This window comes from Lepus europaeus, chromosome 12, assembly GCF_033115175.1.
Source record: "Lepus europaeus isolate LE1 chromosome 12, mLepTim1.pri, whole genome shotgun sequence".
Classification (NCBI taxonomy): Eukaryota; Metazoa; Chordata; class Mammalia; order Lagomorpha; family Leporidae; genus Lepus; species Lepus europaeus.
This window is the reverse complement of record NC_084838.1, coordinates 76,043,634-76,066,454: the sequence shown is the minus strand read 5'-3', so window position 1 is coordinate 76,066,454 and position 22,821 is coordinate 76,043,634. Positions and strand designations below refer to the sequence as shown.

Below are 22,821 nucleotides of genomic sequence, written 5' to 3'. Positions count from 1 at the left end.
GTAGCCCTGAGCCCAGAAGCTTTGAGAACAGCTTTTCTCCACCAAAGCTCTGGATTGAGGCTAATTCCCTAAACGGAGGAACAGCGAGGGTCAGGAGAGAGTGAGCAGCAGCAAGGGACGGAGAGTGAGGGGAGAGCAGTGTGAACAGGCAGACAGTGAGCTGCACCTGTGTGTGGGGGAAGGCATAACCCTTTGTTCACTGTCAGTGTCACATATGCTTAGGAACAGAGAGGATGTGAGGACAAACCTCTGCCAAGGCCACACAGCACCCTGAGAAATAAGTGAACTTTTGTCTTAAGTGGTAATTTCTTTCGTAAGGCATGATGCGAGCCACACTCAGCAGATAAGGCCTTGAATTTTGCAGAAACTAAGTATTACAGGGATTTATTTTGATTGGGAGCCTTCAAAGCTGGCTGGGTTGCTAGTTACTTTCTTTTCTGCGACAGAAACTCCTGGATTTGTCTTTGGCCAGACCATTGCCAGCCACAGGTATCCTGTGCTCTGCTCCCTTCCAGCATCAGGTTCTGTCACTCAATTGCTCTACACATCACTGCTTTTCAGCTCCCCTATCTGCCACTCCAGATTCTCTGATTCATTCCACCCCAGGACATGCTGTTCCTTCTCCTTGAATCACCCTTCCTGCCTCTCTTCTTAATGAACTATGGCTTATATTTTCAGGGCTGAGTGTAAATGTTCACCAATGGGTTAATTAATTGACTGTATTTGAAAGAGTGAGAGTGAGAGATCTGTTTCATCCACTGGTTCACTCTTTTTTTTTTTTTTTAAATTTTTTTGACAGGCAGAGTGGACAGTGAGAGAGAGAGACAGAGAGAAAGGTCTTCCTTTTGCTGTTGGTTCACCCTCCAATGGCCGCCGCGGTTGGCGTGCTGCGGCCGGCGCACCGCACTGATCCAATGGCAGGAGCCAGGTGCTTCTCCTGATCTCCCATGGGGTGCAGGGCCCAAGCACTTGGGCCATCCTTCACTGCACTCCCTGGCCACAGCAGAGAGCTGGCCTGGAAGAGGGGCAACCGGGACAGAATCCGGTGCCCCGACCGGGACTAGAACCCAGTGTGCTGGCGCCGCAAGGCGAAGGATTAGCCTAGTGAGCTGCGGCGCTGGCTATCCACTGGTTCACTCTTCAAATGCCTGCAACAGCTGGGGCTGCATAAGGCTGAAGCCAAGAGCCTGGAACTACATCCAGGTCCCTCACATGGGTGGCAGGGACCCAGACACCTGAGCCATCACCTGCTGCCTCGCAAGGTGCACCACAGCAGGAGGTGGATTGGAAGCAGAGCTGCAGGACACATCCTTGCTCTCTGATGGTGGTTACAGCTGTCCCAAGTGGAAGCTTATCCCACTGTGTCACAATTCTCTGTGCTCAGAGATCAGTTTGAATATATTCTTCCTTGGGGCCGGAGCTGTGGTGCAATGGGTTAACGTCCTGGCCTGCAATGCCAGAATCCCATATGGGCGCCAGTTTAAGACCCAGCTGTGGCTGGTGCCGCGGCTCAATAGGCTAATCCTCCGCCTAGCGGCGCCGGCACACCAGATTCTAGTCCCGGTAGGGACACCGGATTCTGTCCCGGTTGCCCCTCTTCCAGGCCAGCTCTCTGCTGTGGCCAGGGAGTGCAGTGGAGGATGGCCCAAGTGCTTGGGCCCTGCACCCCATGGGAGATCAGGAGAAGCACCTGGCTCCTGCCATCGGATCAGCGCGGTGCGCCGGCTGCAGCGCGCCAACCGCGGCGGCTATTGGAGGGTGAACCAACGGCAAAAGGAAGACCTTTCTCTCTGTCTCTCTCACTGTCCACTCTGCCTGTCAAAAAAAAAAAAAAAAAAAAAAAAAAAAAAAAAGACCCAGCTGCTCCACTTCTGTTCCAGCTCTCTGCTATGGCCTGGGAAAGCAGTGGAAGATGGCCCAAGTCCTTGGGCCCCTGTACCCGCATGGGAGACCCAGAAGAAGCTCCTGGCTTTGGATTGGCACAGCTCTGGCCATTGCGGCCAATTGGGGGAGTGAACTAATCAGATGGAAGACCTCTCTCTCTCTGCCTCTCCTCTCTCTGTGTAACTCTGACTTTCAAATAAATAAATATAATTTCCTCTTTAAAGCTCTCACTTGGGAAGATCTGATCTGAGTTCTTTTGGACTACCCACAGCACTGTTTGTAAAAACTCTATAAGCGGGGCCCACATTGTGCTGTAGTGCTTAAGGCCATTGCCTGCAATGCCAGAATCCCCTGTGGGTGCCAATTCCTATCCTGACTGATCCACTTGTGGTCCAGTTCTCTGCTGATGGCCTGGAAAAAGCAGCAGAGGATGGCGCAGGTGCTTGGGCTCCTGCTGCCACATACGAGACCCGGAAGAAGCTCCTGGCTCCTGGCTCCTGCCTGGCTCAGCCCTGGCTATTGCAGCCATCTGGGGAGTGAACCAGCAGAGAGAAGATCTCTCTCCCTGTATCTCTCCCTTTCTCTCTATGACTCTGCCTTTCAAATACATAGTAATCTTTAAAAAAAAAAACAACCCTCTACAACCTTCTACAAGCAATTGCTTCATTACATTAGAAATCTGTTACATGGTCCAATTCTTCACTGAAAACAGAAGGCAAACATTAAACTATTCAAGGAGAAGGTATTTTCTTGTGTATGCAATCTCATCTCACATTGTAAAACGTTTATTTTTAGTTTTTTAGTAAACAGACTCAATGTAGTTCAAACATATAATGCTAAGAATATAATATATTCCCTTCCCTTCTTCCCTCCTTTCCCTCCCTTTTTCCTTTCCTTCCTTCCTCTCTCTCTTTTACTTTCTTTTATTTTTGAGATAACATATTTCTAATTTATTTTATTTTATTTTTTTTTTAATTTTTTTTATTTTTATTTTTGACAGGCAGAGTGGACAGTGAGAGAGAGAGAGAGACAGAGAGAAAGGTCTTCCTTTTGCCGTTGGTTCACCCTCCAATGGCCGCCGCGGTAGCGTGCTGCGGCCGGCGCACCGCGCTGTTCCGATGGCAGGAGCCAGGTGCTTCTCCTGGTCTCCCATGGGGTGCAGAGCCCAAACACTTGGGCCATCCTCCACTGCACTCCCTGGCCACAGCAGAGAGCTGGCCTGGAAGAGGGGCAACCGGGACAGGATCGGTGCCCCGACCGGGACTAGAACCCGGTGTGCCGGCGCCGCAAGGCGGAGGATTAGCCTGTTGAGCCACGGCGCCGGCCTCTAATTTATTTTATGATCAAGGGCTTAATGCTCCACCAGATAAAGAGTTCAACAAGTGAAATGCAAAAAAAAAAAAAAAAAAAAAAAAAAAAAAAACCCCAAAACCCTAGTTTAATTTTTTAAAGTCATCTAGATTAACGCTTAGCATGCTAGGCACAGTCTGTTGAGTGAATGCATTATTGTTCTGAAATCTTTGGACATTTGGTTTATAGCAAATAAATGAACGTATTGTATTTAGCAAACCCAGTTTTATTACTTTAGACACTTAATTTGGGCAGAGAATTCCAGTGAGAATTCAACAAAATAGTGACTAGTATTTCCAGAAAATATAAGATTTTGTAGACATTATTACATGGGCAGCATGACTCAATTCTGGGGTAGTATGAATGGATTTTTTTAGAACAATTCATTTATTTGGAAGGCAGCAAAGACAGAGTTACAGAGAGACAGGAACACACACACACACACACATTGTTTCATTCTCCAAATGGCCTCAATGGCCAAGAGTGGTGCTCCATCCAGGTCTTCCACATGGGTGGCAGAGGCCAAGCCCTTGGGCCATCTTCTGCTGCTTTCCCAGGCACATTAGCAGGGAGCTGGATTGGAAGGGGAAAAGCTGGAACTTGAACTGTCACTCAACCCACAATGCTACAACATCAGCCCAAGGTGAATGGACTTCAGTTTAAAAAAAAAAAAAAAAACAGACTTTAAGCCCTAATATTATTTTCTTGGTTGGGGGTAGGCTCTTCACTTACAAAAAGAAAGTATGCCTTTAGGATTTAAGAGCTTTAAACTACTCGTGACTAATAAACTGTCTTAAAGTTGCATTTTAGGTGTCAACTTTGTTAATGAAATTGCTTCTCTTTGAGATGGTGGTGTTTGGTGACAATTCCATTCATGTACTGCTTTATTCATGGAACAATGATTGAAGGCCCGTGAAGTGCCAGGAAACGTGTGAAGTGTTGAGATACAGATGCATGAATCAAACAGTATCCACTTCAAAGGAAGCTGAAGTGCAGGGGAGGAAACAAAAAAGTCACATAGCACAGAGTAGTAAGTGCTACTGGGAAACCCCAGCAGGTGAGTCTGGCAGCAGACCAGGCCAACCATGGAAAGAGTGTTGTAAGCAAGGGGACCAGTGTGCACAGAAATGGGGACATGGCTTGGATGGCAAGGCATTCGGAGCCCCTAGAGCCAGGAGGAGAGGGTGTAGAAGAGAACTTAACAGGGGAGAGAAGAGACCACATTACAAAGAAACTTAGAAGTCAAGCCAAGATTCTGTGCAAACGGACTTTTTTTTGTTGTTGTTTGTTTGTTTGTTTTTGACAGGCAGAGTGGATAGTGAGAGAGAGAGAGAGACAGAGAGAAAGGTGTTCCTTTTTGCTGTTGGTTCACCCTCCAATGGCCGCTGCGGCCGGCGCATCTTGCTGATCCGAAGCCAGGAGCCAGGTGCTTCTCCTGGTCTCCCATGCTGGTGTAGGGCCCAAGCACCTGGGCCATCCTCCACTGCATTCCCGGGCCACAGCAGAGAGCTGGCCTGGAAGAGGGGCAACCAGGATAGAATCCGGCACCCCAACTGGGACTAGAACCTGGTGTGCCGGGGCCACAAGGCAGAGGATTAGCCTGTTAAGCCACGGCGCCGGCCTCACACGGACGTTTTAAAAATTGTAACCTATTATTGATCAGCATGCAAAGGTTTAACAGTAAATTAACAGGAACAGAATTATATTTTAGTTTTTCAGAGTTACATTTTAAATGGCTGCAGCGTAGGAAGACTGGATTGGATGGGGACTTAACTGGAGACGAAGACTGAGGGGCCAGACTTTTATGCAAACAAATAAAAAGAGCACAGAGGCTGAATCAGAAGTGACTCAATGAAAGACAGGGATGGCCTCCTGCTATTTCAGAGTGAAAACTCAAGGAGGTGGTGAGTGACTGGTGGTGGGCGGAGTCGAGAGATGGCAGGAAGGCAGGCATGACACTGGCGTTTCTGGCTTGGCTAACGCAGGGTCTGGACAGGGAGCAGCCCAATTCAACCATGGGCACGCAGAGCTGGTGGGATCTGCCTTGCATGTACCTGGGGAGGCTGAGCAGGCAAGGGGATTGGCTAAAAGCACAGGGACTGAGCCCCAAGTCTAGGAATTGCAAGAGAAGCCTTAGAAGGCTGGGAAATGACCCAGAGAGAGCTGTACAAGGGGAAGAGACAGACTCGGAGCCTGGTCCTTGAGGATCACCCACATGTAAGGGTAAGGCAGACAGGGAAGCCCTCAGAGGATGCCAAGGAGGAGTAAGAAGGGCTGGAGGGGACCAGGAGAATCCAGAGTCCTGGAATGCAACAGAGGTGTTCACAGAGAACTGATGTCAGTGCTCTCAGACACTACAGAGCTCTCAGGAAAGACAGAGAGTTGATCAAGGACTCAAGCAGTGATCAGGCTCAGAAGGAATACTTCGATGCAGCAGTGGGATGCAGAGTCAAGTGGAGCACACCTAAGAATGACAAGAAATGAGGAAGCAAGACAGCAAGTGCACTCAGCCCTCAGATAGGGTCACAGCGAAGGAGGAGGACGATACAGACTGGAGAGCAAGTCAGTGGAGAGGATGAACAGATTAACACGGAGGCGTGGAACTACAGGAGAGGGTGCCGGTTAAAAATCCCCTGAGCTGAAGGTCATCTCTAGATGTCCTGGACGCGAGTGAGAAGATGGGTCAAGGCAACCTTCCTTCATCAGCAAACACTTGCAGACACTAGGATACCATCCAAGCCTCGCTTAATGCTGGGGATACAGCAGTGAGCCTCTGTGCAAAGAAAGGAGACCAGCACTAACAAGACCCCTAAGCAAAAGCTGTAGATAGATCATAGATCATGATGAATGTTAAGGGAAAAAAAGGAAGGGGAGTGAATGGAAATTACCTTTCCATTCTGGAAGGACTCAAGGCACTCTCATTACTATCCATGAATAAGCAAAAACTATAGAAGTACCTGAATGTGCTTGGAACAGGGAAGGACTTCACTCAATAAACAGTGTTGAAACAACAGTTAATCATATGGAAAAAATAAGATTCGATCTACCTCATTCTACACACAAAATAAATACCACACAGATTAAGGAAAAAGTTAACATATGCAATAATCAATACAAAGCAAAAGGGGCAGGTGTTTAGCCCAGCGGTTTAGACATCAGTTAAGAAGCCTACATCCCACATCTGTGTGCCTGGGTTAGATTTCCAGCTTCGGCTCCTGATTCTGGTTTCCTGTCAATGCAGATTCTGGGAAGGCAGCAACAGATGAGGGTCCCTGCTATCCATGTGAGAGACCTGGATTGCATTCCTGGCTTTGACTCTCGGCTGCTGAAAGCATCTGGGGAGCAAACCAGCAGATGTGAGCTGTTTGTCTCTGTCTTTTTGTTCTCAAACAAATGAATATATAAAAAATTTTTTAAAGTAAAAGAAAAATACAAATTGATATTTATCTCATTCCTCAATGGTAAAGTTCTTTGCAAGTGAAAAAAAAATGACTAAGGAATAGAATTCTATTTATAAAAACATAAAAAATGAAATACTTCGGAATAAATTTAACAGAACCGCAAATTACACACTGAAAATTACAAAACGTTGTGGAAAGAAACTAATGACATCCTAAGGAAAAATAAAGACATTTTACCTTCAGGAAACAGAAGCTTCAATACTTTTAAAATGGCAATATTCCACCAACTGATCTACAAATCCAGCAAAATTCTTATCAAAATGCTGATGCTTTTTTCTACAGAAACGGATAAGCTGATTATAAAATTGATATGGAATTGTAAGGGACCCAGAAAAACCAAAACAATCTGCAAAAAACAACTGAAGCACTTAACACTTCCTGATTACAAAACACACGATAGGAAGACGGTAATTAAGGCACTGTGGTACCAGTGTGTGGGTAGGCATATCAATCAACGGAATAGAAATGAGAATCCAGAAATAAATCCTTCCATTTGTGGCAAACTGATTTCCAACCAGAGTACCGCGGCAATTCAAAGGGGGAAACAACAGCCTTTTCAACTAACAGTGGTGGGCCGACTGCATACACACAAGCGAAAGAATGAAGACGCATTCTACTCCCATCATATTAAAAAACACTGAATCAAAGTGATTCTCAGGGGCTGGCACTGGGTCACAAAAGGGTAAGCCTCCTTGGGCAAACTGTTGAAATCTTTACTTAATATATACTAAACTGATCTTCTGTATATAAAGATAATTGAAAATGAATCTTGATGTGAATGGAAGGGGAGAGGGAGCGGGAAAGGGGAGGGTTGCGGGTGGGAGGGAAGTTATGGGAGGGGGGAAGCCATTGTAATCCATAAGCTGTACTTTGGAAATTTATATTCATTAAATAAAAGTTTAATAAATGAAAAAAAAAAAAAAAAGGGTAAGCCTCCACCAACAACACTGGCATCCCATATCAGAGTGCTTGTTTGAGTTCTAGCTGCTCTGTTTCTGATCCAGAACCCCACTAAAGCGCCCGGGAAAGCAGTAGATGATGGTCCAAGTACTCGGGGCTCTGCCAGCCCTGTAGGAGACCCGGATGGAGTTCCAAGCTCCTGGCTTTAGCCTGGCTCAGCTCTGGCCATGCTGCCACTGGGGAACTGAACCAGTGGATAACAGATTTCTGTCTCTGTCTCTCTTTCTTCCAATTAAATAAATCCTTAAAAAAGTGAATTACAGACTTAAATGTAACAGCAAAAATTATAAAAGAAAACATGGAGTAAGTCACAACCTTGGGTTAGGTGAAGGTTTCTTAGATCACACCAGAGACTAAAGTAAAAACAAACTGCACTACAGAAAAATGTAAAATGGTTAGGCTTCAAGAGAGACTACAAAAAAAAAAAAAAAAAAAAACCACTCAAAAGCAAACCAATAGAATAGAAACAAATACTTCTAAATCACTTATCTGATAATGGACTTGTGTTCAAAATATATAAAGAGTTCTTACAACTCAACAATAAAAAGACAAACAGCCCAAATAAAAATAGGCAAAGGACTTAAATAAACATTTCTCAAAATAAGATGTAAATTGCCAATAAGCACATAATAAGATGTTTAACATCATTAGTCATTAGAGAACTACAAATCAAATGAGATACTACTTTAGCCACTAGGATGGGTAACATAAGATAATAACATATGTTGGTGGGGAAGTAGAGAAATTTGAACCCCCATGCATTGCTGGTGGGGATGTAAAATGTCATGAATTACTTGGAAAAGAGTTTGGCAGGTCTTCAGATTGTTATACAGAGTTCCCATCTGACCTAGGGATGCCACTTCCAGAAACATACCCAAGAGAAACGACAACACGCATGTACACCAAACCTTACACGTGAAGAGTCATAGCAGCAGTCTTCCTAACAGTCCCATTGGAAACAAGTCAAATACTCATCAACTGACGAACAGATAAACAAAATGCCCTATGTCCATATAGCGGATTGTTACTCAGCTACAAAAAAGCAGTACTGATTGATGTTACAACACTTACATCCTGAAAACATTATGTGCAAGTGAAAAAAGACAAATACAAAAGGTCACTTATTATGATTGCTAGGAAATATCCAGAACTGGTAAAATCACAATAACATAAAGTAAATTAGTAAGCGCAAGATGCTGTGGTGGAAGGTGACCATGGAATGGCATGGCGTTTCTTTTTAAGGTAATGAAAATGTTCTCAAATTATATAACAGTGACAGCCGGATAACTCTGTGAATAAACACGTCTCAGGAACACAGAATTGTGTACTTTAAAAGGGCGACTTTATGTATGTGAATTGTATCTCAACCAAACTATGGTAAACAAATAGATAATGAAATCAAAATGGAGAAATAAAAAAGTTGTCACCTTAGAAGCATGAAAAACAACCTGGGAACATGGGAACATATGGCATTTTTTGAAAGCTACTGAGGAGGAAAAAACCTTGGTTGATAAGGAGTCTCATGGCGGAAGCTTGCTACACAGGGCCTTCAAGTGCCATGCAATCCACAAACCTGCAGGGTTGGAACACGGGTTCCAACTTTGTCACAGGTTTAAGGGAGTTGGGAAATCTTCCTCAAAAATGTGAACATGCCGGCATTCACGCAGGCTTGCGGTCTGACCAGTGTCTTAAGCCAAAAATATCTTGGGCAGAGAACTTAATTTATAGTGGTTTCAATGGGACAGCAAGTTTAAGATAACATTGAGATAGTTTCAAATGAGAAAAAACCAAATTTTTCTTAGAGTGAAATAAGGGGTTGATATCTTTAATATGTAAAGTTCACATAAATCATCTGGAAAAATAATAAAATACCCAATATAAATGGTCAAATGTTTTGAAGTTCAGCGCTCATGGGGATTAGCAATGGCTAATAAACATGAATAATGGTTGAACTTTACCAGTATTTAAGAAATGCAAACAAAACAAGAAATGAAAAAGCCAATCAGATAACACTGCTGACTTATCAGAGTAGCCCAACTTAAAAAGTACCAAGTAGAGTGCAAACGCTGTGGAAGTACAAAGCCTGCATGCAGTTACGTGCGTTTTAGGACCCTAGCCTTCCTTCTTGGAATCTAGCCCAAAGAAACAGTGCTAAGTTTGGACACAATATTTATTGCAAATGATGTTTATAAAAATATTAGATGTGAATAAAAAAGGAGAAACTACATAGTTTCTTCTTCCAGTACTGAAAAGAATGGGTAAACTATATTTTATATATATACATATATAATTTTAATGCTGTATTGAAATTTTAAATGGTGTCTATAGAATATATAATTATATGATTATATGGGGAACAATGTAAAATATAATCTTAAAAATAGACAACAGATAATTGTACACCATTATACTACCAGTTTTTATTTGAAAGGCAGAGTCACACACACACACATACACGCACACGAGAGAGAGAGAGAGAGACAGAGAAAGAGAGAGAGAAAGAAAGAAAGAAAGAGAGAGAAAGACAAAGATTTTCCATTTACTGGTTCACTCTCCAAATGCCCACAATAGCTGGTGCTGGGCTGGGTTGGGCCAGGTACAAGCCATGGGCCAGGAGAACTCCACCCAGGTCTCCCACTTGGCATGGGCCCCAAGTACCTGAGCCATCCTCAGCCGCCTCCCATGGTCATGTTAGTGAGAAGCTGGCTCAGAAGCAGAGGCAGGACTCAGTGCCAGGCACTCCAATATGGGATGTTTGAGTTCAAACAGGGCCCAACCCACTGCACTCCAATGCTCATCTTAGCTATATTTTAGATAGAAACATAAAACACAGAAATAAAGAATGGCAGGGGGGGCTGGCACCATGGCTTACTTGGCTAATCCTCCGCCTGCGGTGCCGGCATCCCATATGGGCGCCAGGTTCTAGTCCCGGTTGCTCCTCTTCCAGTCCAGCTCTCTGCTGTGGCCCGGGAGTGCAGTGAAGGATGGCCCGAGTGCTTGGGCCCTGCACCCACGTGGGAGACCAGGAGGAAGCACCTGGCTCCTGGCTTCAGATCGGCGTAGCTCCGGCCACAGTGGCCATTTGGGGGTGAACCAAGGGAAGGAAAACCTTTCTCTCTGTCTCTCTTTTTCACTGTCTAACTCTATCTGTCAAAGAAAAAAAAAAAAAAAGAATGGCAGGAAGTATATTAAAATTTCAGTGGTAGATATCTCTGGATTATAGAATTTGAAGACATTTTCACTGCTTTCTTGACATTTTCTTGTATTTTCCAGTATTTTAACAATCAAAGTATTTTAGTCTCATTAACAGAAAACTCAAAATAATATTGTAAGAAAATCCGTCTTATATAAATATAAAATGTGAACAGTCTTCTTTTTTGGTTTTTTTGAGTATGGATAAATTATCACACTTTGGGCTATCATTGAACCACAGAAGAGCCAAGTGTTAAAATAACAATATATGTATAATAGAGTTCTGTTCTCCCTTTCACATAGTTAAAAAAATTACTATAAAATATCACATATCTGAGGTAGAAAACTAATTATCTATAAAAAGGAAAATAAGACTTCATGTAATATCCCAATTTGGAATAACTATTGCTAGCTTTGGGGTTTAAAGCTAGGGTATTGATTTGAGCTTTTTCTTCCTTTTTTTTTAACTGCAGGAGTTCACACCTATACATCTACCTCCAAGCACTGCCTTGGCAGCACAGCATCAATTTTTGGTATGCGTGTTTCATTCATTTGTTTCTGAGTTTTTCTAATTCCCCTATGATTTCTTCTGTAATCCACTGGTACTGTAAGAGTGTGTTAATTTTCATGTATCTGTGAATTTTCTGTTTTTTTATTGATTGATTCTATTGTGATCAGAAAAGATCCTCTGCATGATTTTAATATTTTTAAGTTTATAGAGATACATTTTGTGGTCTAACATTCAGCTTATCCTGGAGAGTGTACTATGAGAAAAGCCACTGTCAATAGTTTTACATTTCCCATTGGAAGTCTGCGGGGCACCTATGGTGTACAGACCTATAACCACATCTGAAGAACAAAATGTAACTCTAACGTATCATTTGTATTGGTTGTATATTATTCCATTACTTGACTGTATCATAATATATTTATTAAATGCATGGTTGGATATGAGACAGCTTTTATTGTTTATTGACAGCTTTTATTTTATTTGTGTTTTCAGCACAAAACAGGCCTTCAGTGATTACGGATCCATAAATACCTGGACTGAGATACTGAGCCATAATAACTACTACGTGAGTACCACTATGGGGTAAGAAATAGCTCCAGGTCTTCCAACAAAAATCTCACAAAGACACGTAACCAGGTCGGTAACCAATTGCTCAAAGTAAAGCATTTTCAGAAGACTCTTACCTTGGATCTTCTTGAAAACCCTGGAGTTCATAAACTTAAGGAATCGGTCTGCATAAAAACTTGGTCTATGAACGGACACGGTGTCCTGAAAAGACAAAGGATCACAGGTTTGCCTCTTGGAGCGCACATCCGGGCAGGTCAGAAGGAAGACGGGTACTGCTGGATCTCTGCCAGCCAATGATCGTAAGCAACAGAGGCCCCGAGTTAGCAAAAGCCAAGCTCTGGGTGCCGCGGGGCCCCACAGTCTGGGGCTGGCCAAAGAGGGGACAGATGATTCCAACAGAGGCTTGGCTGGAAGGAGCATTAAGGAGGCAGGAGAGAGACGGAGAAGAGACTCCTCTGTTCATCCAAGCAGCTGAGCCTTATCCACAACACTGCTCCAGGAGGGCTCTTAAGTTGGTTTGTTTAAAGGTACAGGTAGCTAGCACTTCAAATGCCATCCAGAATGAAGGGCAAGTACAAACAATGGGGACACAAACAATACAACCCTAACACCACAGTGACATCTACATAAAAGATGTGTTCTGGCTTTATCTCCAAGCAATGAGGTGAGCAGAGAGTAGGAAGAGGCTGGGATACCAGGCTAAGGGATGACTCCTGTTACATTGAATTAACTACTAATTACTTAGAGTTGGATTGGATTAAACTGTTAACTCTTGCCTCACGCTTGGCAGGTGTCCTTGGGACTGTACTATAAATCCAGGAAGGGGGATGGATGAAAGTGCCAATTTTTCATGTTTGTTTGGCAATCATCAAAACTGCAAATTTGTGGAAACAGTAAACTTACTTATTATATACAATCCTCCATTTTGAATCCAGGTTCATGGGCTCTAATAGGGAATTTCTAAAAATGTAGGTTTAGAGACCACAAAGTCTGCTGTAGGGTTCTAAGAAAATAATACACGTAGGACCAGAAGCCAGGTGGCCAGGCTCTGTGTCAGATGGGACCCTACAGGGTGTGTGATGCTGGGGAAAGCCAGCAACTCCGGGCTTCCGTTTCTTCCTCTGTGAAGCAGTGCTAGGCGAGCTGTGGTCCCTTTAAGGTGGGATCGCCTGCAACTCTGGAATCCACATGTCATGAAGGACACAGCATGCAGAAGCCCTCTTAGGCTGTGTTCTAACTTTCCTCTAGATTTCTGGGTGTGTGTGTGTGTGTGTGTGTGGATGTGACAGGAAATCTACCACTAGTTTAAGGTGCGCTCTTCCAAGAATCCCGGCAGCTTTTGCCTGAAGTGACACATTTTCCAAGTAGAGTGATTGGGAAGTATTGGTGGGATGCAGGGACTGAAGGCACTACACAGAAGGTCAAGACCCAGCCCTGGGGCCAAGACCAAAGCTGCATTACCGTTCTTTGTTCAAAAACACACTATTCAAATAAGAGCCATGTTTGTAAAGAAACTAAGTCTTGAGTATTGCCTATAAGTTCACAGATACATAACAGCACTGACATTTTCTTAAATTAAAAAAAGAGGAAAATATGTTTTAAACAGACCAAAGTAGGGTCCTTAGAAACACACAGCTAATACAAGATCAAGCTATCCAGAAGAGCAGTGTCTTCTGCTAGCGATGATCTGAAGTTGTCTTTAAAAGCAGGGGGCATGGGGCATGGAGTTATGGAGTTGTGGAGCATCTGCTTCTGGATGATGAAAATATTCCAGAATTCACTGTGGTGATGGTTGCACAACTTGGTAAATACAAAAGAAACAAGTGGAATGCAGACTTTAAATGACTGACTTGTATGATCATGTGAATTGCATCTCAGTAGCTGATTTTTTAAAAAGTAAGTGAATGACACAGGGTGTTTATTCTCTCTGCCTTCTATGTGGGAGGTACTATGTCGTCCCTACCTTTCTTAGCAGGCAGGAAAAATAAAAGTAACCCACTATCTTGACCTTCTCCTAAGGGAAATCTCTGCTTTGAGCAAGGCTGAGGCTGATTCTTGGAAACAATCTGTGAAGCTGCTGTGGGACACAGTTCAGTCCTCTGTCTACGGAAGAGTCACCACGCTCCTCTTTTACAAACAATGGGGACACAAACAATACAACCCTAACACCACAGTGACATCTACATAAAAGATGTGTTCTGGCTTTATCTCCAAGTAATGAGGTGAGCAGAGAGTAGGAAGAGGCTGGGATACCAGGCTAAGGGATGACTCCTGTTACATTGAATTAACTACTAATTACTTAGAGTTGGATTGGATTAAACTGTTAACTCTTGCCTCACGCTTGGCAGGTGTCCTTGGGACTGTGGGACACAGTTCAGTCCTCTGTCTACGGAAGAGTCATGACGCTCCTCTTTTACGTCCACAGGTTCAGAACAGTCTTCCAGAGAACCCAGACCGGGTGCGTTCTTTTCCCAGAAAGGACCAGAACAACATCTACCATTCATCCTGTGTCTGCCAACCTCTGAAAAGGATATGTGCCACCACATCTTTGCCCAATGTCATTTTTGGAAGTGCTACTTCAAATTATTAACAGAGACAGCTTAGGGCAGGGAGCGTTCTGTCAGCAGCAGGACGCTGAAATCCAGTGTCGCGTGTGTGCGTGCGCAGACAGAAAGAGACTCCTTTTTGACAATCGACTTCTTCAACAATGTCAACCAAGACACCTTCCCATCAGTGAGCATGTGCAAATGTGTGCATACAGGCCCATACCGTAGATTTGCAGAGCCCACTTTCTCTGAGGTACTTACTTGCTAGTCATGTGTTTGCACACTGACACGCGTCACTTGATTTCACCCTCCCATCAGGCGGGTACTATGAGCAGCCCCTGCTACGGATGAGAAAGCCCAGGTGACCCAGCTCGTCAAGGGACGAGTGCAGACTTCCGGCCCTGGGCTGCATCCATCCAAGTCAGGATCCAAACTTCTCCAGTCTGGTGGTGTGGGAGCTTCATCTCAGCTGCCCTATTGATCTCCCCCGTACCTAGGAACAAAGCTTTCTTCTTTTTTCTCCTCAGTCTCTCATGATCGGCTCTTTTAAGATTTCACGTAGAAATGCATTGTTTTCCTGGCCTCTCCATACCCACTCAGCTGCCTGGCAGCTGTCTCAATGGCCATTCAGATTTATGTTGTCTTTGTTCTTTGATTTCAACCAACCCACTAATCTAAGATCTTGAGTTTCTAAAGATCTTCATTTGCTCTCCTCTTCCAGTCTAGTGACTCAGATTTCTAGACACACTCTGCAGTCTCTGAGGAGCTGAACAAGGAGCAGAAGCCACTCACCCCGTCATACACGAGAGCTTTCCAGGAATGTTCTAGCTTCTTCATTAACCTAAACGTAAATAGAACAATCACAATGAGTGTGTGAAAGTGCTCCCACATGGTGAATTTTCAGATTCATTGTGAAATTAATCTTTTCCTTGATTAGAACAATTAATATTTCCTTGTAGAGTAATTAAAGGTGATGCCCCCAAGTGTCCTACCTATATGATTGGAGAATGTCAATAATGCCCATAAACAAAAGCAGCTTTTCTCCCTTATGGCTTTTGGCTGGAATGCCTCCCATTCTGTTGACAGAGGAAGAAGAAAATATTTTATCATGTATGGGTTTTAAGAATAGAAAGCTAAACAGTCATTTCTAATAAACAGACTAAAAATAAAAACAGACCCTTAAGAATTTTTTGCCATCTCCTCTTTCATCCTCCCCCTCCCCGCTTTGGCTTCAGTGAAAATTTCCCTGGGAATCCAGAATGATGTACTGCCCACACTGGAGAAGAGCATGGCTGTCAGCTCTAAAGAGCAAATGGGAAGGATCCGGTGTAAAAATGATTCCTACTCTAGGGGCCAGCACTGTGGCAGAGCAGGCTAAACCTCTGCCGGCACCACTGGTATCCCATATGGGCACCAGTTCATGTCCTGGCTGCTCCTCTTCCGATCTAGCTCTCTCCTGGGAAGGCAGCAGGGGATGGCCTAAGTGCTTGGGCCCCTGCACCCACATGGGAGACCTGGAAGAAGCTCCTGGCTCCTGGCTTCAGATCAGTCTATCTCTGGCCATTGCGGCCATTTGGGGAGTGAACCAATGAATGGAAGACCTTTCTATCTCTTAAATAAATTTTAAAAAACTTATGAAAAATTATTTCTACTTTAAATCTATGAATAAGAATTTTTAGAACATTATACAATATTGCTTTTTTAAAATGTAACACATTTTCTAATCAAAACCACAGTATATTTTGTAAGAATTTTTAATAAAATACACAGGGCACAAAAGAAAAAAAAATCCATCCTTGGGATGCATAACGTGTGCTATACCTTTCTCGTATCTATGTGTGGGATCTATTCATCTACAAAGGGGATGATTTATCATGCTTCATAATCTGAATTCTTCATTGGCTAAATAATGAACACTTCATCAAATTCAATGCTAATATGATTTTTAATAGCTGCCTAGTACTTCACCATATCGATATAGAATAATTTGTTTAACTGGTTATTGGATAGTCAGATGGATTTGCAAGCAAGTATTAAAAAAAGGTTTAATATGCATCAATTTCCTTCATAGCAGTGAAATACGCCTGCCATTTAGTCATTGCTGGAGAATCTGAGGAGCCTTGGAAAATGATCCTTTAGTCTCCTTGCTCAGCTAGCACACTCTCCTGACACAGTCAACCATTTCAGTAACTGCCTTTGGCTGTAATTGTTCCCGTTAGTTAAGACGCACTTTATATATGCAAATAAACCCCGCAGTTCCTTCTACATCTGGCAGAGGCGAGAGACCACATCTGCCAGGGTGCAGGACTAGAACAGAATCAATCCCCTTATGCAGATAAAAAGCTCTGAATTGCATCACTCCCGCCTTGGACTTGCTTCAATACACGCTTATTCAAATTCAAAGTTTATTCCCTCCCTGTGGTTGGTACCCTGAATACATAGTAAATGGGGATTAAAAGCATCTTCTTCGGCCACTGTTAAAAAATGGAGTCATTTGAAAAAAAGAAACCATGTGGGATAAAGAGGAATAATAACTCAGGAAATGACACCTATCTAGTCATCCACAGAGGAAGAGAAATGAAGGCCAGCTTAACCCATTTTAGCACCACGTGGGAATCTATTCCCAGAGTGCCACCCTAGGGAGACAAGATGCCCGTCACTGCCCAGTGGCGTGGGCTGTCACCAGAAGGGGTGGCCGTGTGGCTGCGCTTACGTGTCTGGGTTCTCTGTGATGATGCCATCTCCAGACTTCCCTGGACCCTGGATGGATTCCATGGCTGTCGAGTAGAGGACCTTCTGCATGCCGGGCCGCTTAGCATCCGGCATGTTCTGTGCGGTCTCCTCTTCTTTCTCTTTAAGGCAATGGTCCAAGACGTGGATCCCCAGCAAAAGGCTATAGTCCATAATCTTGAAGCTCTCCAGCACCTGAGAAACAGCAGTAGGAGGCCAGTCAACCCAAATGCTCTGTAAACCCAGGGGCCCAGAATCAAGAGCTCTGGAGCTGCAGACACACAGCTCCTGCATCCGGCCCAGGCGTGGCTGATAGAGGAAAAATAGGAAAAATCAAAATAAAACACTTAAGGTTATTACCAGGCCACACGCACGAAGGATGATCACAGGGCTGCAAGACGAGGCGTTTATGCAAGTCCAAAGCAAGCACATCTTTACTCAATGGCTCACGACCATCTCCCTGGCAGTATTTATCCATTATTCTCCGTGGGCCAGGGGCTGAGTGGCTGACTTGGATTTAATCCTCACAATAACCCCCCGACTCAGGTGCTAGTGCTGTCTGTGTTTTTATACAGAGGAGTAAAGTAATTTGCTCAACAGCACAGCACACATAAGTGACAGGGACCCAAGAGATCAACTATGGCGTCCACACTGTTCAGCACTGGACCCTCAGTGTCCATGGGCTTGTAGCCTCCTCGGGATGAAGACTCAGCGGCAGAGTCTGTTTCTGCCTGGATTCTGTCCTCAAAATCGTGATCTTGCTGGGGTTCTGGGGTCACTTTTTCAAAGCCTATCTTTCAAAGGTGCCAATCAGTTCCCTACAGCAAGTCTTTTAAAATACACGATCTCAGAAAAGAACAGTACTTAATACTTAATGAGCCACTCAGCAGACAGTGGGGAAGTGAGGGGATTAAAAATAGTTGGCTATGGCCAGACAAAGGAGACAGCAGTGCTCCTAAAGGAAGATGACAGGAGCCAAGGCCTGGACGAGAGTCCGTCCCGGTGGCCTCAGTGTCCAGGTGGGAGATACACACCAGGACCCCTCTTGGGTGAAGGAAGAATGTTCAAGAACAAAGCCTGAAAACTGGGTGCTACACTGATAAAATTCTTTTTCTACTAATTTGTATGATTCTTCCCTACAATGGACTTTCAAAAAAAGTGCTTATTAATCTTATTTTGTCTCCTGATTTTAATGAATTATTTTATTTGAAAGGCAGAGAGACAGGTAAAAAGAAAGCTCCAATCTGTCAGGTCATTCTTCAACTGCTGGCAATAGCCAGGCGTAGGTCAGGCTGAAAGGCAAGAGCTTTGAACTCAGTCCGGGTCTTTCACTTGGGTGGCAGGGATCCAACTACTTGAGCCATCGCCTGTTGCCTCTCAGGGCTCACATTAGCAGGAAGCTGGAAATGGAAGCAGAGCTAGAACTTGAACCCAGACACCTTGATATGGGACACAGTTGTCCCAAATGATGTCTTAACCACTGCACCAAACACTGTCTCCTAAGTGGACTTAATATTTTGCATTTCTCACACAAATCTGCCCAGGAAATCACAACAGCCCTGAAAGTAAGATGACCCTGACTGGCAGAACAGGTACCTCTGAACTAAGGTGACAACCAGTCCCCAGACCCTAGCTCAGAAATGGCTTAGAGGATCACAATCTTTAGACAATTGTTTAAGCAGGGATCAAACACCCACAACTTCTTAGGCTTCTCATTTTCCCTCAGATCAACCACTTTGTGATCACATATTTATGATGTACTAAAGAGGGATCGGGCCCACGGTCTCAAATACACATGGATGCCACTTCATGTATGTTCTCTGATAGAAGACTTTGTGAACTACAGACTTCGTAGCTTCAAAACACACTGTCATCCCCAGGTCTTTCTTGGGCATCTTTGCCATCAATGAGAAGTGAGCTGCAAATGGGTATCAATTATTCCAGAATGTTCGATTCCCCTCCCCATCTTTGGATACCCTGAGTTACTGTCAGGAAGGAGGCAGGCAAGAGCTGGTGTAGATCCTTATTATTTAAGAGGCTCAGGCCCAGTAATTTTCAAACCCAAGTGATGTGAGAATAGTCTGGTAACATGTGGCCAACCTCCCTCAACCAAGGAGGAGGAGGACAGGTGTTTGGGGCACTGGTTAAGTGTCCTATATCAGAGTGCTTGTTTCAAGTTCCTGCTACTCTGCTTCTAACCCAGCTTCTTGCTAATGTGTACCCTAAGAGGTTAGCAGATGATGGCTCAGGTAGCTGGATCCTGTGCTCCTCGCTTCACCCTGGCCCAGCCCTGGCTGTTTCAAGTACTTGGGAAACAATGGACAGCAGATCTCTTCCCATTTGTTTGTCTCCCTTACTATTTCTCTGCCTTTCAAATAAAATGAAGAAAAAAAAAAAAGTTAAAAGACTGGAAGAGGAAGGGAGGGGTGACAGGTAACAGCCCTTACCACTGTCATTTCCCATAGCTGTTTCTCTAGGGAGGGATATCAACGCCTCACCCCACCACAGAATAGCACAGACCGTGGAAGACAACAGCACTATTTTGTGTTAGGGGTTCCCAGAACCCAGACCCTCACAACACTCGTGGATACTGGGTGCTTTCTTCACACAGAAACAGGCAAGAGGAGGGTCTTAGTCATCTGTGATTCTGGATCCCACGGAAATGGTGGCTGAGGAGCAGCACCCATCCAGCTTTCTCAGCTCTTCCATCACAACCACCATCAGCGCAATGCCTCCACTCCCACTCCTCAGAGAGACTGCTGGAGGGAACAAAGGCCCGGTGCTGCAGCCGGGGGTGGGTTACAGCACTCCCCGTGCCTCAGCTTCCTCACCTGTAAAGGATGCCAGGAACAGCACTTGCTGTATAGGAGTCTGTGAAACAAATCCCGGGCTGCAGGCAAGCTACTGGGAAAGCTTCTGGTATAAAGTAACCCATCCAGCAAATGCTACATACTGTCAACGTAATTATAACACACAGGGACTCATGCTGACCCTACTGTGAGAGACTCCAGGCTTCAGCTTCAAGTAAGCAGCAAAAATCCACCAAGAAGCCTCCCCCGACTCCATATCAAGAACCCTCAAAACAAAACAAAAGCCTGTTGTTTGTAGCCTGCTCACTAGTGTCATTTTGGCAAGTTCTGATTCCTTTAAAAGCTCTGGGTGTGTGAGTTCCTGATGATATCACCTGCTTGGCTGACAATACAGTGATTCTGGCCAAAGGGCTATAGAATGACTGTGCTATAACCTGGATGTGGGAACAGCCCATTTACAACTGGAAAAAAAACATCCTTGTGCCCTGCACAGCCCAAAGCACCAATTTGTAAATGTTTCCTTCAAAGCAGAGAACTGGTCTCAAAAGCAAGATTTTTTTTTCTTTTTTTTAAAGATTTATTTATTTATTTAAAAGTCAGTGTTACACACAGAGAGGAGGCGGGGGTGGGAGGGAGGGAGGTTGGTCTTCTGGTTCACTCTCCAATTGGCCGCAACAGCTGGAGCTGCACTGATCCGAAGCCAGAAGCCAGAAGCCAGGAGTTTCTTCTGGGTCTCCCACGTGGGTGCAGAGGCTCAAGGACTTGGGCCATCTTCTATTGCTTTCCTAGGCCATAGCAAAGAGTTGGATTGGAAGTGGAGCAGCTGGGACTCAAACTGGCACCCATATGGGATGCTGGCACTGCAGGTGGAAGATTAACCTACTGCACCACCGCGCCGGCCCCAAAAGCAAGTTCTAATCATACTCCAGCAATGTTGGGAGTGCTCCTGACACGCATCAAGAAACCACTGGCTTGAGTTCAGGGTAGTAAAGATTTAAAGGCATTCCTGACACCATCATATTTATTTCATTTTCCTCTACAAAGCATACAGAAATAAATCCTTCTTGGGAAATAGTTTTAAGAAGGCTGGTATTGAGGCACCGTGGGTTAAGCCACTGCCTGAGATGCTGGCATCCCAAATGCATGCAGGTTCGTGTCCCTACTGCTCTACTTCCAATCCAGTTTCCTGCTAGTATGCTGAGAAAAGCAGCAGCAGATGGGCCCCTGCATGCACATGGGAGACCCAGAAGCTCCTGGCTCCTGGCTTCAGCCTGGCCAAACCCTGACCATTGCAGCCATTTGGGTAGTGAATCAGTAGATGGAAGATTTCTGTCTGTCTCTCTCTCTCTTTAATTCTGCCTTTCAAATAGATAAACTTTTTTTTTTTAAGCTTTAAGTATTTATTTGAGACAGATTCTTCTTATCTACCAGCTCATTCCCTTAAAGCCTGCAACAGCTAGGGCTAGGCTGAGCTCAAAGCGGGGGCTGGAAACTTCCTTAGAGTCTCGCACATAGGTGGCGGGGGTGCAAGTGCTGAAGCCATCCCCTGCTGCCTCTCCAGGTGCATCTTGGCAGGAAGCAGGAGTGGAGGGCAGGGGCGAGGCTCCAACTCAGGCACTCCAATATGGGATGTGGACAACCCAAGCATTATCTTGATCACTTCGCCAAATGCCCACCCTTCAACTTGAGCCGTCTGGATTATACTCCTTCTCTTTTACTGACAATGGACAGGCCACAGAGATCCTGTGTATTTCACAAGCGACATGAAGGCAGGCTGGGGTTCAACTCTAACTACTGGACGAGCATCCTGGTGCTTTAGGTGCTGAAATGTTTGGCCTGGTTTATTTTTTTTTAAAAAAAGAAGAAATTTTAAGATGGAATTAACTTAATAAAAAAAGCAATAGGAAACTTTTAAAGAGATTCATTTTCTCTGTCCTCTTAAATTAGATCATCAGCATCCTGGAAGAATGCTGAAATGTCCCCAGGAGAACCACACTCCTACTTCCAGAGTGAAAGGCTTAAAAATAAGTCCTGTTCCCACGGTGCGAAACATTTGCCACTGAGTTTTTGTGGCCAGACAAAATCACCATCCACCAAAAAAAAAATTAAGGAAGAAAAAGATAAATATACACGCATATATTTTAAATTCAATTTAAAGACTTCCATAATGAAAAATTCTGGGAACAGATTTCAGTCACATGTTTTTAAGATCTGCATCAATTAGGAACAAAATAGTGCTGTTATTCACATCCTCCCAGTCCTTTCATTAAAGGAATTGATAAAAGTGCCAAAAATTTTTTTGCATGCATGAGCTTTCAGGGGGAACTGAAACAACAGCTCCTTCTGACCCTTCTGCAACACGACAGGCACCAGTGGGGCCGTTCTGTCCTCCAGACACACGTCTACTTCCAGAACACCTGCCTGACCTCTCTGTTGCTGGTACATTCAGTACCTGCGCTTTTGCGACTCGAAACCTGGGTTATGATGCAAATACAGGTGCTCTTCCACCTAGTTTTGGCAGGATTGTACCTCCCCAAAGAAAAAAACAGGAGTGATTCACAGAACTGTGTAAAACTGACAACTTGGAGTACTGCAGCATTTGTTATTCCCAAAGTCAGATTTTTGTCACCCTTCACCATTAAGGGCTATTTTAAGTCAACTGCAACACTAGAATGTAGGAAAAACAAAGTCAACGTCAAAGCAGCTGCTAGGAGGCATGATCCAAAAGCACTGGTGAAATCAGAACGTCTTGCACAGGTTCTCATGGCTGGGACACATGAGGAATGTCCCCAGTTCCTGCAGATTCGGGC

General features: G+C 44.3%; 1 protein-coding gene across 2 annotated transcripts in view; it reads right to left on the bottom strand.

Annotated features, from left to right (window-relative positions):
• The window catches only part of PIP5K1B (phosphatidylinositol-4-phosphate 5-kinase type 1 beta), a 324,487-nt gene that overhangs the window by 67,319 nt on the left and 234,347 nt on the right, over window positions 1-22,821 (bottom strand). For both annotated transcript variants that reach the window (XM_062207066.1, XM_062207065.1), the window contains 4 exons: window positions 17,185-17,396; window positions 15,464-15,547; window positions 15,264-15,312; window positions 12,042-12,126 (listed from right to left, as the gene is read on the bottom strand). In XM_062207066.1, the coding sequence (XP_062063050.1) occupies window positions 12,042-12,126; window positions 15,264-15,312; window positions 15,464-15,547; window positions 17,185-17,396 (430 nt within the window). The remainder of the gene's footprint in view (window positions 1-12,041; window positions 12,127-15,263; window positions 15,313-15,463; window positions 15,548-17,184; window positions 17,397-22,821) is intronic.